At 41.5% G+C, this 16381-nt stretch overlaps 1 protein-coding gene and 1 long non-coding RNA gene across 2 annotated transcripts in view; one reads left to right on the top strand and one right to left on the bottom strand.

The window, feature by feature from the left end:
• LOC308385969 (calsenilin-like) overlaps positions 1 to 14691 on the top strand; it is a 26778-nt gene extending 12087 nt beyond the window's left edge. Inside the window, exons 3-9 of the mRNA XM_080865216.1 lie at positions 758 to 882; positions 12865 to 12934; positions 13196 to 13266; positions 13350 to 13457; positions 13533 to 13637; positions 14369 to 14431; positions 14525 to 14691. Coding sequence (XP_080721342.1) covers positions 758 to 882; positions 12865 to 12934; positions 13196 to 13266; positions 13350 to 13457; positions 13533 to 13637; positions 14369 to 14431; positions 14525 to 14572 — 590 coding nt within the window. The 3' untranslated portion in view covers positions 14573 to 14691. The remainder of the gene's footprint in view (positions 1 to 757; positions 883 to 12864; positions 12935 to 13195; positions 13267 to 13349; positions 13458 to 13532; positions 13638 to 14368; positions 14432 to 14524) is intronic.
• Positions 13597 to 16381, bottom strand: part of LOC308385988 — a 12287-nt gene continuing 9502 nt past the window's right edge. Inside the window, exon 3 of the long non-coding RNA XR_013969677.1 lies at positions 13597 to 13734. This is a non-coding gene — a long non-coding RNA (uncharacterized lncRNA). The remainder of the gene's footprint in view (positions 13735 to 16381) is intronic.

Raw genomic sequence — 16381 nt, forward strand, 5'->3', positions numbered from 1 at the left:
TGTACATTTTTTGGTCCTTAAGGCTGACGAAGCAAGCTTTTTTTCTCACAGTTGGCATTTAAGCTTGTCAAACACAGGTGTAACTGCATTAAATGCCAGTGGCTGTCTAAAAATGTGCAACTCCTTTTGCTTTTGCAACCCTAAAAATGTGCTTTAAATCACCCTTGTCTAATATCTTTTCATTTAAGCGTCAGGATGCCAACAGCGACCTTGAAAATGCCCCAAAAAAAAGCATGGCAGCATGTACTTTCTGCCTGGTTATTCTTCATAAACAAAATTATGAAGAAGAAAAAGCTTTTTCTATCAAGATTATTTCTGTTACGCCTTTAGCAAAAAATATTCCTTCATGCAATGTTCATAAAAATGTAGCACTGCACCAAATAGCTCAACTAGAACTGGAAGAGCTCGCTGTGTTACTTTAGCATAATACTTCAATGCTACAAGTTTCTCTCTTTCTCTCAAAACAACTCCCACGTCTTTCTTTCTGTTTCATCTTCTTATTTTTTTACTTGTACGATGTTGAACATTCTTCTTACGCCGTTGCTTCCACCCATTTATTTGTCGTCCCTCTCCCTCTTAAACCTCTCCATGTTTGTGCTGTTTCTGTGAAGATGGTGAGCATTTTGAGTTATAGGATGTAAATGTAAATGTTTTGCCTCTATGATTTCCTTTTTCTGTCTTTCTAGTCTTACTGCTGTTTCTTCCCCCTTTCCTTCCACCCTCTCGTTTCCCCTTTTTGTCTCTTTTCGTGTGACAGACAGCAGTGACAGTGACCTTGAACTCTCCATGGTGCGTCACCAACCTGAGGGTCTCGAACAGCTCCAAGCCCAGACGCAGTTCACCAGGAAGGAGCTGCAGTCGCTTTACAGAGGCTTTAAGAATGTAAGAAAACACTCAGCATACTTAGAAGCAATTCATCAGTTTTACTCTTTATTATTTGGCAGTATTTTAGCACAAAGGAGCATCTTTCCCTAACCACGTGTTTTGCTATTATCCTTTATGTATTTGTGACATTGCGAGTTGCAGTTTGATTGATTAATTATAGAGTAATTACTTAATTATAAAATATAAGCACACTTCATTATACATAAACTCAATGTACTTTGTATAAAAAGAAGCATCAGTGACACCATTTAACTTAATTTCCTGTGGAGCACTCTCTAACCATTCCTTCTATTAAAATGAATATAAATGCTACAAAAAAATATTCAATACAATGAAAAGTACAAGAAAAGTTCATGTAAACATATATAGACAACCAGGTTTTTATGTCTAAACTGTGTGTAATTATTAATCATCAAATGTCAACAACATGGACTTCCAGAAAGTTTTGAATCCTGGCTTCAAGGATTGGACCACAAGAGCACTCGAAACTGGCACAAAAATGACCGTTACAATATAAACCGGCATCTTTTAAACAGAGATATGACAATCACTAATAAACCAAATAAAACCATAAAACTTCACAGACTGACTGAATACTGAATCTATTTTTAACACGTTATGGGACTACTGCGTCATTTTAAGAAGTTGTGATTTAAGAAGTTCTCCTGTGTTGCTCAGGCCACTTTTCAGGTAGCCTACTGTAAACATATGATTGGAATTATAGTGTTTTATGTGCGCATTTGGTACTTTAAAAATCCCAGGCTTACAGGAAATTACTTTTATATTCTATCTAGGGCCGCCACAAACGATTATTTTGATAGTCGACTAGTCACCGATTATTTTTGCGATTAGTCGACTAATCAGATCATCATCCATTGGACGTAAAACTACAGCTTATTGCACCAGCAGCATCTGCTCTTATATAACTATCATTAGCTTACAGCTTTAAGTGTTTAAGGTCTGTGCTAACTAAAAATAAAGACAAGATGATAGTTTATTAAATTTTAATGAAATTTGCAGATTGTTTCGGTGAAGTTTAATAAACTCCTTGCTATCTAAAATATAACAGGACACTGGAGTATATTCTGGAGCATCTCACACTTCTGATAATCAGTTGTCTGCTTGACGTTTATTCAGCTGTGTAAAAACTATAACTTTAATCTCAGACAAACTGATTTACTCAGGAACAAATAAAATACTAAAAAAAAAAGCCAAACAATAACATTTTAAGTTATCTAAGTGACTCATATATATTTAACCTGAGTAGCGAAAGACGGCGGTGGGTTTGAAAACGATTTGCGGGGAGTCCTGTGTTCTCACGGCGCTAGTGACCTTGCCCCCGGCTCGCTAACAAGCGAGTGGGTAACAGATGTCTCCGAAAACGTCGGAGCGCTTTTGAAAATATGTGGTGTCCTGATAAACTGAGCAGATATTTGAGGTTTACACAGCTACATTCTCGCCTGAAAATATGTTAAACGTTTATTTTGTGACCCAGAAAGAATAATAAGAGTACTATTAAAACTAACTAGCTGCCGCCATTGTTGGAAACTGCGCTGGCCGCGCTATGAATTCTGGGACACAGCTGCTTCTTCTTCTTCTTCTTCTTCTTCGGGGTTTAGCGGTAGCTGACATCCTTGTACATGCAATGCTGCCATCTTCTGTTTCAGTCCGTTATTACACTCTTAAATCCTGCTACTTATTCCTGCGTCTTTTGTGATCTTACAAAGCTTCAAACGACGCGTCGACTATTAAATCAGTCGTCGACGATTTTGATAGTCGACGTAATCGTGACTAGTCGACAAATCGTGGCAGCCCTAATTCTATCTATTTGTTGCATCTTATTGGGTTGTCTAAGCAGAGAAGCTCAGACCTCCCTCGCCCAGGCTCTTCACGGGGGAAACCCAGCCCAGTAACATAATCTCTCCAGTGATTCCTGGGTGTGCGTAGGGTTTCCTCTCTGCAGGACAGCTATAAAGCAACTCACCTATGAGGAATGCAGGAAGCATCCTAGTCAGATACTACCATTTTTCCCCTTTTTTCAAACAAAAAAATGTGTAATCATGTAAAATAGTTTCTCTCCAAATGTACAATTGAACAAGAAGATTATTGAAAATGAGTGTGTGTGTGTGTGTGTGTGTGTGTGTGTGTGTGAACAATAAGTGTGCATGCAAGTGCCTAAGGGCAGAAATCTTTATTTTGATGGCAAATTTCTTTCTTTTTATGAGCCGCTGCATGTATTGCTCAAATCGTATTGGTCAACCACGGCATGCACGCATAAACTTGGGAGTGACTTAACACATATTTTTACCCACTGCAGGACGGGGTAATAGATATCGACAGTAAGTGGTTGTAATAGGAAGCAAAGCTCCATTAAAGAGGGGAAGGAGAAGACCACAAGCTGATGTAAACAAAGAAGCTTTAAACTTAGAAAAAAAAGAAGCCTGAAAATGTTTTAAGAGTCTTCAGAGGCATTAATGATACATAAAGAGTTGCGCAGAGAAATGTCCAGCATAAACAAATCTTTAATGATGATATCAAGAAGATGATTTTAACTAACCAAGCAGATTTGTTTTCACAGCAGACGTTCTGACTTGTCATAGCAGGATAAGTACAGTAGTATTAAGTACAAGAGTATTAGTTGATACCCGGTGCTGTATTCCACTTTGCTTTGGAATTCCAGGTAACACTAAACGAGCAGAGCAATCACCAAAGTTAATCGTTCGATCTGAGTTTTTTAGTTGTTTTTGCAGCTTTATTACATTTCGCACTAAAACCGGTTTCCACACTTTTTTTGCCAAATGAAATCAAAGTTTTTGCTTCATTCCTGTGTAGTTTATTGCACTCTCTTTTCCCAGCACAAGCAAGGTATTCTCCACACATGTATCAGTGTTACTACAATTGTTGCGTTGTTTTATGACAAATCAATTCTTTGAGTAAACGATGATCTTATAAGGTCTCAAATAAGATTTCCTTAAGTTTTTTCCTTAAGACAATGCAACAGGGGACACAAAGCCGATGAGGAATGACATCATCATCTTAGAGAAGCAAGGGCCATGTTGTCTGTGAAGGTTTTTCTGTTATCCAGGTCATCATAGTCTAAGGAGCTTGGAAAAAAAGCGTCTGGACTTCTTTAAGTTGCTTAAAGACGTTTCACCAAGAAACTTCTTCAGTTCTAGAAGTGAAGAAGTTTCTTCAGTTCTTTCCAAGCTCCTTAGACCAAGGACCGTTGTTTTGAAGGAAGGAAGGTTCAGGGCTGAAGCAATCAGCATCATGGGCTCATCCGGTTAGAATAAGAAAAAGCAGCCATCTAATTCAGAATTATTCTCAGGGTTCTCCTTTTATTCTCAAATAAATAAGGCAAAGAAGGAAGGAAACAAAGACACACATGGACTGCCACAGCTGAAAGAAAACAGGGAAACAGATTTAAGTTACTCATTCCCTTAAACAATACATAAAAATAAAACCCAAATAGAACCTCACCTCAGCTGCCGCCCCGTGTGGAAGTGAAGAAAGAGTGAGCCAAAAGTGAATGCAGTCCTTATATAATGTGTGACATATAATGTGTGACAGGTGATTGCAATCGAGGACAAGCACCACACCCAATCAAAGGTGAGAGAACTAAACAAGGTGCATCTGGTGAAGTGAGTGGGTGTGCTGGGATGTGCCAAAGGGTGGGTCTCTTGTCAGGTTTCAGTTAACGGACTCAGGCGCAGACCGGGACTCCTTACAGGATTTACAGATTTTATTTACACAACGACACCAGGTGATGCTATTTACAAAGTGCTGGAGGGAGGGGAGGGGGGTCCAGGGTTCCGGGGTATGTGAGGGAAAAGACGGGAATCTGACGTCCTCCAAAGGCTCTCTCTCTTCACTCCCCACACTGGGGAAACACCATCCACTCACTCGTCCACGGGATGACAGGCAGGCAGGGAAAGGTCCGGGATAGATCTGTACACAGAGATTATAGTTAGAGGCGAACAGACGGAACGAACTCACAGAACCTTATTTACAATCTACTGAGCGACTGACGCTGATAACTCAACGATCCAGCAACGAGTGACACAGTGCTGCTGTCTTAAATCGGCCTTGTGATTATCCCGATCGGCAGCAGGTGCGTGGGCCAGGGGCGGGAGCCCATAATGAGCATCGCCCCGGCAGGAGAGAGAGAGAGAGAGAGAGAGAAAACATGTTGCCTAATACAGAATCAGCTGGTGAGGCACAGGGACCATGACATCTCTACAACAGCCGCCCCCATATTTTCTAGAGAGAAATATGTTGATATGGTCAGGATCGATCTTCGTCAGGAAGCGGGGGCAGGGGGATCAGACAGGAGACAGGGCGGATATAGGTTTTATCCTGTACTAAGACCTCCACAGTTCTGATGCGGTCATCTGGGCTTTTCAGCAGGCGTGTCACTCTTCCTACAGGCCAAAGGGCACGTGGAAGGTGTGAATCCGTGATCATTACGACAGAGTTCAATGTGAGATCTGGGTTCTCCTTCTGCCATTTGTGTCTTCTTTGGAGGGATGGTAGATAGTCTTTTATGAAGTGCCGCCAGAAGTGATCTGCCAATATTTGTGCATGTCGCCATCGTCGTCGACCTAGGAGGTCAGAATCAGAATAGGATACTAAGGGAAGTGACGAATCATGTCGGCCCATAATGAGAAAGTTTGGGGTTATGGGATCAATATCCGCAATGTCTGAGGATACATAGCCTAGGGGTTTTGAGTTCAGAATGCCTTCAATCTCAATTAGGACTGTTCTTAAGACCTCTTCAGTGACCATCTGTGCACCAATGGTTCTCTTCAGAGCATTCTTCACAGAACGTATCTCCCTCTCCCAGGCTCCACCGAAATGGGGTGCATGCGGGGGATTGAATTTGAAATGGATTCTTTTAGTCATCAGGACCGGCTGTAGAGTCGGAGCAAGGTTGTTAAAAGCTGCCCGTAGTTCCTTATCTCCTCCTTTGAAGTTAGTTCCTTGATCACATGTAATTTCCAGGGGTGTTCCTCGTCGAGAAATGAATCGTTGGAGGGCCATGAGGAAGGAGTCTGTATCCATACTGTTTAGGAGGTCAAGATGTATACACCGAGTGGTGAGACATTTGAATATTATTCCCCACCTTTTCTCCGATCTGCGGCCTGTCTTGACCTTGTATGGTCCAAAGCAGTCTATTCCTGTGGAGTAGAAAGGTGGTTTGAATAACCTAAGACGAGCAGCAGGCAAGTCTGACATTTTTGGAATGATGGGCTGTGCTCTCCATTTCTGACATGCGACGCAGCTATACCGATGCCTGCGTACGGCTTCCCTTCCTCTGAGAATCCAGAATTTCCGACGTAGTTCAGCAAAAAGTCTTTCTGAACCAGCATGATGCAGTTTGTCATCATAATTTTGTATGATCAGTTTGGTCACTGGATGAGCAGGATCAAGTACTATTGGGTGAATGACATTAAATTCCAAGTCTGGGCTTTGCCGTAGTCGGCCTCCTACATGGATAAGTCCAGAATTCCTGCACAACACTGGTGACAAACACAATAGACGGCTGTCAGATGAGAGGGGTTTGTCTGACTGTAAACGGGCTAAATCTTCACCGAAACTGTCCAGTTGTGCCTGACGAAGGATTTCTTGTTCTGCTGTTTGATAATCAGCTGCAGAAGGAATGTTACCCTTTTGGTTGGAGAGTGAATGAGCCGTGAAATCCAATAGCTCTTGATACGTTCTGAAGCTGGGTGTGTATGTATGGGAGGGTATACTGACAATACCAAAAAAGTAGGATTTCTTTAACTCAGTCTGATCATCATCAGGATGGAGATCTGTAACTGTGGGCCAGTTATTTGGAGGTTCATGCAGAAACGAGGGACCCTCAGTCCACCTGTTTGGGCTAAGGAACTCTTTCAGGGATTTACCTCTCGTAACATCATCAGCAGGATTTGTGGCTGAATTGATGTATCTCCAGTCTTGACTGTTTGTGAGGTTTTGAATTTCTGAGACTCTGGCTCCTACGAATACCTTGAAACGGCAGGAATCTGACTGAAGCCAGTGAAGTACAGTTGTCGAGTCAGACCAAAGGGTGGTAGTCCTGACTGGTAAGGTGAGTTCTGTTTGTATGAGCTCACAGAGGCGTGCGCCTAGTAGGGCTGCGCATAGCTCCAGTCTGGGTATTGTTAAATGCCGTTTAGGAGCAACACGTGAGCGAGCTAACAAGAAACTCAGTTCTACATGGCCTTCAAGATCATCTGATCTCAAATATGCGACAGCACCATATGCTCGCTCTGAAGCGTCACAGAAGATATGAATGTCTCGAACTGTGGTAGAAACATCCATTTCCTTAGAAGTATAGCAACGTGGGATGGCAATTTGTGGGAGATAACAAAGTTCTTCTTCCCAGGACTTCCATGCCTCTAAGAGGTCGTGTGGAAGGGAAGGGTCGTCCCAATCTCTCTCTTTTCTCCATAGCTCTTGCACCAAGGTTTTGGCGCGTGTTGTGAATGGGAGTAAGTAGCCTAATGGGTCATACAGACGAGCAAGTACTGCATAGATACGACGCATTGTGGTGGGGTGTGAGGCTAGAGTTCTGTATTTATAGGCAAACAAATCAGTCTCACAATTCCACAATAATCCTAATGTGCGTTCATGTGGGCCAGATGGCTTGTCTTCAGTCAGGCAAAGTTCATTACTTGCCGTTCTTACCTCAGATGGTAGATGGCTAATCACAACAGGATTATTGCTGGCCCACTGGCGAAGGTCGAAGCCTCCTTCTGATAGATGGTTTCTTAATTTGTCTAGGAGTGTTCGAGCTAACTCTGCTGATGGAAAACTCTGCAAGCAGTTATCAACATAGAAACACTGCATTACTGAAGACTGCACATCTTTGTCAGATTGATATTCCTTCACATGTTTCTGCAGTGCATAGATTGCACAACAAGGGCTGCAGGTCGTACCAAAGGGGAGTACCTGCCACTCATACACTGAAGGGGGAGCTGCTTTGTTCATGTCACGCCACAGGAATCGGAGGAGTGGTTTATCAGGAGGCAGAAGACGGACTTGGTAAAACATGCCTTTGATGTCGCCACTTATTGCCACTGAATGTTGCCTAAAACGCAACAAAACACCGAGAAGTGTTGGGCCTAGGATTGGTCCTGGCAATAGGTACTTATTGAGACACTGACCTTGAAATGTGAAAGAGCAGTCAAAGACTATGCGATCTTTATTGTTGTGACTTGTCATATAATGAGGAATATACCAGGTTTCTTTGCTATTGTGCATCTCCTCCGGGCTAAGTTTGACTACATAGCCTGCTTGCTCCAATTTCAAAATCTGATCCTTGTAAGACATGGCTTTGTCAGGATCTTTAGCTAACCGAGCCTCAGTGTTGCGGAGTCTAGACATGACTACAGTTGGAGGGACATTCAAAGGAGGAAAGTTTGCCATCCGAAGAAGAGGAGTGGCGTAGCGATTAACACCATTGATCTCAACCCTTTTTGTGGCCTGTTCAAGGAGTTCCAGTGCCAGTTGATCTTGCTTTGATCGGATCACAGATTTCTCACTGTATTCAGGTAAAGTGTCTAGTTGCCATAGCTTCTCAACATGATAACGCAGTACATCTGCAGATGAACTGAGAGATGTGAACAAACACTGCACATGCTCTGTACTGCTCTGGGGCTGAAAATCTGTGATCGGACCTTGAAGTGTCCATCCTAATTGGGTTTTAACTCCTGCAGGAGACCCATATGGTCCCTGTCTCAATGGAGCAGTAGGCGTGATGAGGTGAGTATGATCTGAGCCTATGAGCAGGAGTGGCGCTGCTTTATTAATAATGGGTAATGGGATACCTTGAAGATGCTTGTATCTCCGTTGGAGAGATGATACAGGGTAGGTGTGGTCTGAAAGTGCTAGGTGACTTGCAGTGAAGGCATTATTAATTGTGTAGGTTTTCTCTGGGTGTGCGATGGGTGAGATTTTGAAACTTACGGAAGAACCATGAATAGTTTCAACTTCTTGACGGACCGTTCTAAGTGATAATCTCTCTGCTTCCCCAGTTAGGTTGAGATGCTGTGCAGCTGATGTCAGAAGAATGGTACGCTGGGAGCCATCGTCAAGTACTGCATATGTTTCAAGGGTTCTTTTGCCGTTTCGCAGGAGCACTTTCACAACCTTTAAAAGGACACTAGGACAGTCACTAGGTCTATCAAAGTACAGTGTCCTCACTACAGGATTAGTTTCAGTTTTAGATCTCTTATTTACATCACATAGGATCTGTAGATGTAGTCCCATACAGGTGGCACATGCTTTCCTCAGGTCACACTTTGCGGCCTGATGAGTCCTAGCACAACGCCAACACCGTTTGTTTGCTTTTATCCAGTTTATTTTCTCATCCTTTGTCTTCTGAATGAACTCGGGACACTTACTAATGTGGTGTTCAGGTGAGCGGCAATATGCACATGTTGCCTTAGTTATGATGGGTTGTGCTGCCTGTACAGGATCATCAGATGTATTTGCCCCATGTAATATTGTTGTAAGTGGAGAGGTGTACTTACGGGAAGGTCGTGGCTGGTTGAAGGATGAAACAGGACTGGCCTTCCTTGGTTGACACTTGCATTCCATTTGCAACCAGGATGAGAACAAAGGCAAAGTATACGTCATTTCTCCCTGTTCCCTGTAAACATGCCGTTTGAAGCGACTGAAATGCTCTGCAGGCAACTTCGCTAACAAGCGATCGACATGGGAGCCACAATCTAGTTCTGCACGTCCTTGTTCTCCCATAGTGCTAAGCAACCCAACTAAAGCCTGTACACGAAGAGCAAAATTATCAAGACTCTGACCATCACCTGCTCTGATAGGAGGCAGTTCCAGTATATTCTTTAGCTCTTTCAATGCCAGCTGTCTTGGTTGCCCATAACGCTCATCAAGGGCTTTGATGGCTTGAGTGTATGGGTCAGGAGCATAGGAAAAGGCAAGAGCTAATCATTTAGCTTGGTCTACTTTGAGGTGATCAAGAAGGACGTGATATTTGAAGTGCTCTGTCTCATGAGGATCAAGAAGGTTTGTAAGGGCCATCCGTAACATCCTGTATTGCATTTCGTCTTCTCTACTAAGGTCTGGAAACGAAGGACCTTCAAGCTTATATACATGTGTTCTCGTGCTAGAGGAGTGACCCGAGCTAGCAGTACCAGGTATCAAAGGTTTCTGGTCATATGAGGCATTGGATGTAGCTGGTTGCTGCTCTAGAGGAGGGCAATGCTTGTGGTCAGATATGCGAATGAGAGGTTGAACAGGGTCTTCAGCTAAAGGAACAGCAGGTTGAACACATGAGATCTGGTCGGGATCCTGCCGTGATAAGGCCAGGAAATCAAAGGGAGTCTCATCTTCTGTAGCAAGGACTGGTCTAGGCAAACCAGTTGAAGGGATAGCAGCATCTAGTATTGTTGAATTAGGTAAAGGAGGGCTGGCAGCTGTAACTAAGCCAGACTGACGGCTAATCTGCGGGGGCTGGAAGGGTGATTGACAGGTTACTGTATCAATCACTGGGAGCTGCTCATGTTGTTGATGTGTTTGAGGACTGGCTCGTAAACTGCATACAGAAGCTTTGATTCCATCAGATGAGACTGTGCGAATTGAAGATCTGGAGCTACGAGAATGGGAAGGAGATGATTGAACCATAAATTGCCTAATCTCCCTCATTGTCGTCAGGAGTTCCCTCATGACCTCATCTTGGTTGGTGGGTAAAGGAGCAGGGGATGTCTCTGGTTGTCTCTCTGACTCTCCGACAGGATCCTGCGGCCCATGTGTGTCTTTGTCACTATGCTGGTGTGGCGAGACGAGGTTGGGATATAAAGTAAATACTCTTCAGTTTTAAAGAACGACAACGCCACCCTGGGAATTTCACCCAGAGAATACTGGAAATGACACTAAATCACCAAAAAGGCACTTAGGTTCGCTATACTCAATCCAGAGACGAGGTTCAATAATAAACAAATTGAAAATTTATTGGTAATTATTTAAAACACCGAATAAAAACATAATCATAAATATTCAAATACAAATATGCTTAAAAAGGTATTCAGAGCTGAGGCTTACCAGTGGAGGGGCAGGGATGCCACACACAACTAAAGAAAGAAAACACACCAAAACACAAGTGCAACACACTATCACACACTCACACTAATAAACTAGACAAGGTAGGTGTGTACACTCAAGGGATCCCACCACCAAGGCACCCTAGTCTCCTCCACGTCGGCACTCCGCATCTGAATAAAAGAAACAAAGAAAATGTTAATATATTACAACAAACTAATGTGTAGCACCGGGGGATAACCCAACTGCAGGACCACACTGGTGATCTACAGCTAAAAAAAGGGCCTCCCACCAGTGGTGTAACAGAAAATCCAAACTACAAATCAAAAAGCAATAAAACAACATACAATCTGAATAAAACTCTAAAATCTGGAGCAAACGGAATCGCCGTACTGCTCCAACTTGCCGTCCACACGACGATAAGTTAACAGTCAATCAATATGCACGCCAGCTGACTCCGATAACCGGCATGCATATGGCCGTTGTCCACGCCGACGTCCACTGTAAAAGCTGACAGCAGCAGGGAAAGAATTCTCACAACGGGAACAGACGGTAAAAGCACAGCAAGGCAAAACAGCAGCACTTCAGTTCGCGTAGCTTGGCGCAAAACTAAGGCCCACACTTCCTGCGAAACATAATAAATAATTACTATAAAAGAAAAATAGAAGGCAGAGAGCGTAACAAAAGTTGATTACGTACCAAGTAAGCCGGGTCACAGAACGTAAGCAGAATAGCTCAGAGGAGGCTTCTATAGCTACGACCAGCCGCGATGGAGGCTTCAGAAGAATAACCCGCAAATGATCTCCACCACACCGAGGGGAAGTCAGGTGACCAAAAAGGAGATCACAGGCAAGCGACGCAGAGACACTCAAATGGCCACTATTTATACCAGCGCCCCCTAATGGGCCAGGCTGAAAGTGGGTTGGACCGAAGGATAACATTCATCCTGCCACACTGGCATTCAGTTTGGCTCTCTGTCTCACATGTAGCTCTTCTAGCTCCAGGATACGGAACGTCATACTGCTGCAGGTAGGCAGGAGGTCGACTATCACGACTGGATCTTCTCAAACCTTCAGTCAATGGCTGCTTTGAATCCATGACGCTAACACTGCTCCGGCTCGGAGGACCATGTTTTGAAGGAAGGAAGGTTCAGGGCTGAAGCAATCAGCATCATGGGCTCATCCGGTTAGAATAAGAAAAAGCAGCCATCTAATTCAGAATTATTCTCAGGGTTCTCCTTTTATTCTCAAATAAATAAGGCAAAGAAGGAAGGAAACAAAGACACACATGGACTGCCACAGCTGAAAGAAAACAGGGAAACAGATTTAAGTTACTCATTCCCTTAAACAATACATAAAAATAAAACCCAAATAGAACCTCACCTCAGCTGCCGCCCCGTGTGGAAGTGAAGAAAGAGTGAGCCAAAAGTGAATGCAGTCCTTATATACTGTGTGACATATAATGTGTGACAGGTGATTGCAATCGAGGACAAGCACCACACCCAATCAAAGGTGAGAGAACTAAACAAGGTGCATCTGGTGAAGTGAGTGGGTGTGCTGGGATGTGCCAAAGGGTGGGTCTCTACAACAACCGTGTTGCTGCCCATCAATCTGTGAAGGCTTGTATCACTAATTACAGTCAATTTGAAGTCGATTATTCAGCTGTAAGAACTATTTTCTATAAGTGGGAAGTATTCAAGACAAGTCCCAATCTTTCCAGGATTGGATGTCCCAGCAATTTCCTGATTCACTTTTAGTGTCTCACCTTTAATGTTGTTAATATTCTGTACTTCTTAACTGGTATACACTAAGTCCATATGTGTTAATGACTCCTAACTGTTCATTAGCAGAGTTAAACACTCTTTTCTTTCACTGACTTGTTTTTCTATTGTTTACCTTTCAATAGGAGTGTCCCAGTGGGCTAGTGGATGAAGAAACATTCAAGAGCATTTACTCACAGTTCTTCCCTCAAGGAGGTACATTATGCAACTTGATAATAAAAATTATAATAAGCATGATACTTGATACTGGATATTTTAAAGGTGCAGTTTATATTTGCTAGATGCTGTTTCTTTGTAAAGTTGCCATAGCAACATTAAGTAATTAAGTAAATTTTTCTCACTCCCTCTAGATTCATTTTTTTAAAAAGACCACAGTTGATTACAGTTAATATTCCGTGCTAAACATGCATTGCAATTAACAATGGTCATTTCTTGCTTTTCATTATTTTCTCTCAGATGCAACTACATATGCACATTTCTTGTTTAATGCTTTTGACATGGACAGAAATGGCTCCATCCGGTTTGAGGTGAGTACAGCAGGGGCTGCAATTTTAAAGGTTTTCATTTATAAAAAGCTTAAAAGAAATTAAACAATGGATTGCATTTACAGGACTTTGTTCTAGGTCTGTCTGTGTTACTTCGAGGCTCAGTTACGGAGAAACTTCGCTGGGCATTTAATCTATATGACATCAACAAGGATGGCTACATTACAAAAGAGGTACAATGATTAAAAAATAAATAAATAAAATCCAAATCTGTTGCACTTTTATGATGTCTGTCTTTTTTCCTGCAGGAAATGATGGCTATCATGACCTCCATTTATGACATGATGGGCAGGTATACTTTACCCAGCGTACGAGACGATTCCCCAGGTGAACATGTGGAGAAGTTCTTCCAGGTACTTAATCCAGAAACCCCCACACTCCCACCGCCACTGCTCACAGGAGGATGGGGGATCCATGCTCTCATGTTGTTTACTTCAGTCAATTTTCACCCTAGAGAAGAAATCAGGCCTCATCAGCCCATTCAGAGATGCTGTTCTGCATACCTTGGTTGTAATAAGTAGTTATTTCAGTTGCTGTTTCCTTGTATCTAACCACTCTCTTCTGACCTCTGAAAGCAACAAGTCCTTTTTTCCCAGAGAACTGCTGCTCACTGGATAGTTTCACTTTTTTCAACCATTATCTGTAAACCCTAAAAATCAGTGTGTGGGCAAAATCCCAGTTTGATCAGCCGTTTTTAAAATTTGGCACCGACAAAGTTGCCATGCTCAAAGTCACTTAATTATATTAAGTTTGTGGCATTTAACTGGCTGATCAGATCCTTGTGTTAGTGTGCAGTTTAACAGAGGACCTAATAAAGTATGCGGTGAATGTACATTAGTACATCCAGATATTGTATTGAAGCACTGAGTGCTCAAGTAGAGTAGAAAAGTACTATAAGAACCAGTCCATTTACCAATTACTACCCAGTGCCACATTTTATTTGTTACTGTGACAGGCTACAGGGGTGTACACTTTTTTTCAGTTACTCATTCATGAAAGAAATGAATGATAAATAAACTGAAAGAAAGAAAGAACCTGTTATTTTACCTCATGTTATCCACTTTGTTTCTTTAATATGGATCAGAAAATGGACCGTAACAGAGATGGAGTGGTGACAATAGATGAATTCATAGAAACCTGCCAAAAGGTAAATCCTTATGTAAATCTAAAGATTTTGCCACATGATGATTGGCCAAATTTATACACTATATTACTTGTATAACTATTGTTTCCATAACAGGATGAAAATATAATGGCTTCTATGCAGCTGTTTGAGAACGTCATCTAGTTTCTGCAGAGAAAGGTGGACCAATAATGCTGTATAGAGCTTCCCACTACAAACGTCTGTCCCTGAACAATTTCATTTATCCTAAAAAGGAAAAACTGGGTGTTTTGACACTTTCTACTGCTAACTGATGGACACTATTGAGTTTCCAGTCAAGCTGTTTCATGCAGAGAAATGTACAGGATTCACCAAAATCACCTGAGAAAACAATGTTTCTTTGCATGATATTTCAACTTTCATTTCTGCACATGAAACAACGTGCTGTGATTACCAGATGAGCATGAGTGTTCGCCTGACATTAGAGAGCATGTACTGCAAACCACCTCAAACACAAATGATTCATTTTATTGTATTTTTTTGCCACAAACGTGCAAATGAGAATTCTCTGTTACTATATTCAACTGTGCAGAAATGAAACCCAGACATTGTTGTGCTTACCAGAATCCAGTTGAAATAAATATTTGCTCTCACATACTGATACTCCTGCTGAATCCCTTCTTTTTATTAAAAAAAAAAAAAATGCAACAGGCAAAAGAAATTCCACATGTGCATTTTATCAGTTTCCATGTGTTTAACAGTCCTTATAGAAAATAGAGTATAGAGTAAGTGATTGTATCAAATTTGTTGCACTGAATCTGGCATTTTGTAATAGTAAAGCTCTTAAAATGCTATAAAACAAGTCATTCACAGTCTTAAGTCACTGTATAAGGTCAGACAAACAATACTGCAGTTGTGCAAGATGAAGCCTCGGGGGGCTTCTTTAAATTCCTGATCCAAACCAGTGCTTCATGGTCATGGTCCCAAGAGGGATTATTCCTGATCTTTTAGCCTTTGGCAGACAGTCATCTCTCATGCTCTACATCCTCAGAGTTCTCTTTATCCTCTCCATTACTGGTTTGTTCTTTGTTCCATGCAAAAATAGTTTTATTCTCTAAGTCTGACAATGAAATTTCATTTTCGAGTTCTGACATTAAATTATAATCTTAAAAAAATAATACTAAAAAAGAAAAATGCATACACAATCAGTCACTGGCTCGACTGCCCCCTTATTCTGCAGGCCATGCTTCCATCCAAAGGGCCGGTGTTCTGAGAAACCATCCTACTCTGACAAAACGTCCTACCCGTATTATAATTTGACGGTGACTTGCGACTAAACCTAACCATAACCATAACCTTAAGAAATATTCCAGATGGGTGAGAGAAAAAGAAGTTAATTTAGCATTGGTGTTGTGCGCATGCGCCATGTCTGTGCACAAACATTGGCTGAACATTAGAATCGCCATGAAAGACGATTGGAGTTACTGAAAAAAGTATTTTGCACAGTTCTTATATTACTTAATGAATTCTGACTTTTTAAATTTTACTTTTTTGGGGCAGAAGTCTGAATTTAATTTAGATTTCTTATTCCACATACAAACATTCAGATTTTATTCTCAAAATTCTCATTTCCAAATTCTGACTTTTCAACTCAGAAGGTATGACTTCTTAAATTGAAATCTGACTCTTTTCTTACTTTTTGTTTTTGTTGGTGTTTTTTTTATTTGTTTGTTTGTTTTTTTCTGATTTTAATTACAATATTAATTACAAACTTTTTCCTAGAATTTGACTACAATTTTATTTCTGAACATTTTTTTTCTCAGGATTCTGAAAAATGTTATAAGCCCAGAACATTTTTTAGTGGTTAGACACTTTATGTAGACATAAACATAAATAAATACTAAATGAAATGTTAGTTGAGACAGTAATGTTTTGATTTGTTTGCACTCATGTCCATTTGCTGAGTAATGAGAGAAACTCACACTGCATGTGTGA

The sequence above is a fragment of the Rhamphochromis sp. 'chilingali' genome (assembly GCF_963969265.1).
Source record: "Rhamphochromis sp. 'chilingali' genome assembly, chromosome: 2".
Lineage (NCBI taxonomy): Eukaryota > Metazoa > Chordata > Actinopteri > Cichliformes > Cichlidae > Rhamphochromis > Rhamphochromis sp. 'chilingali'.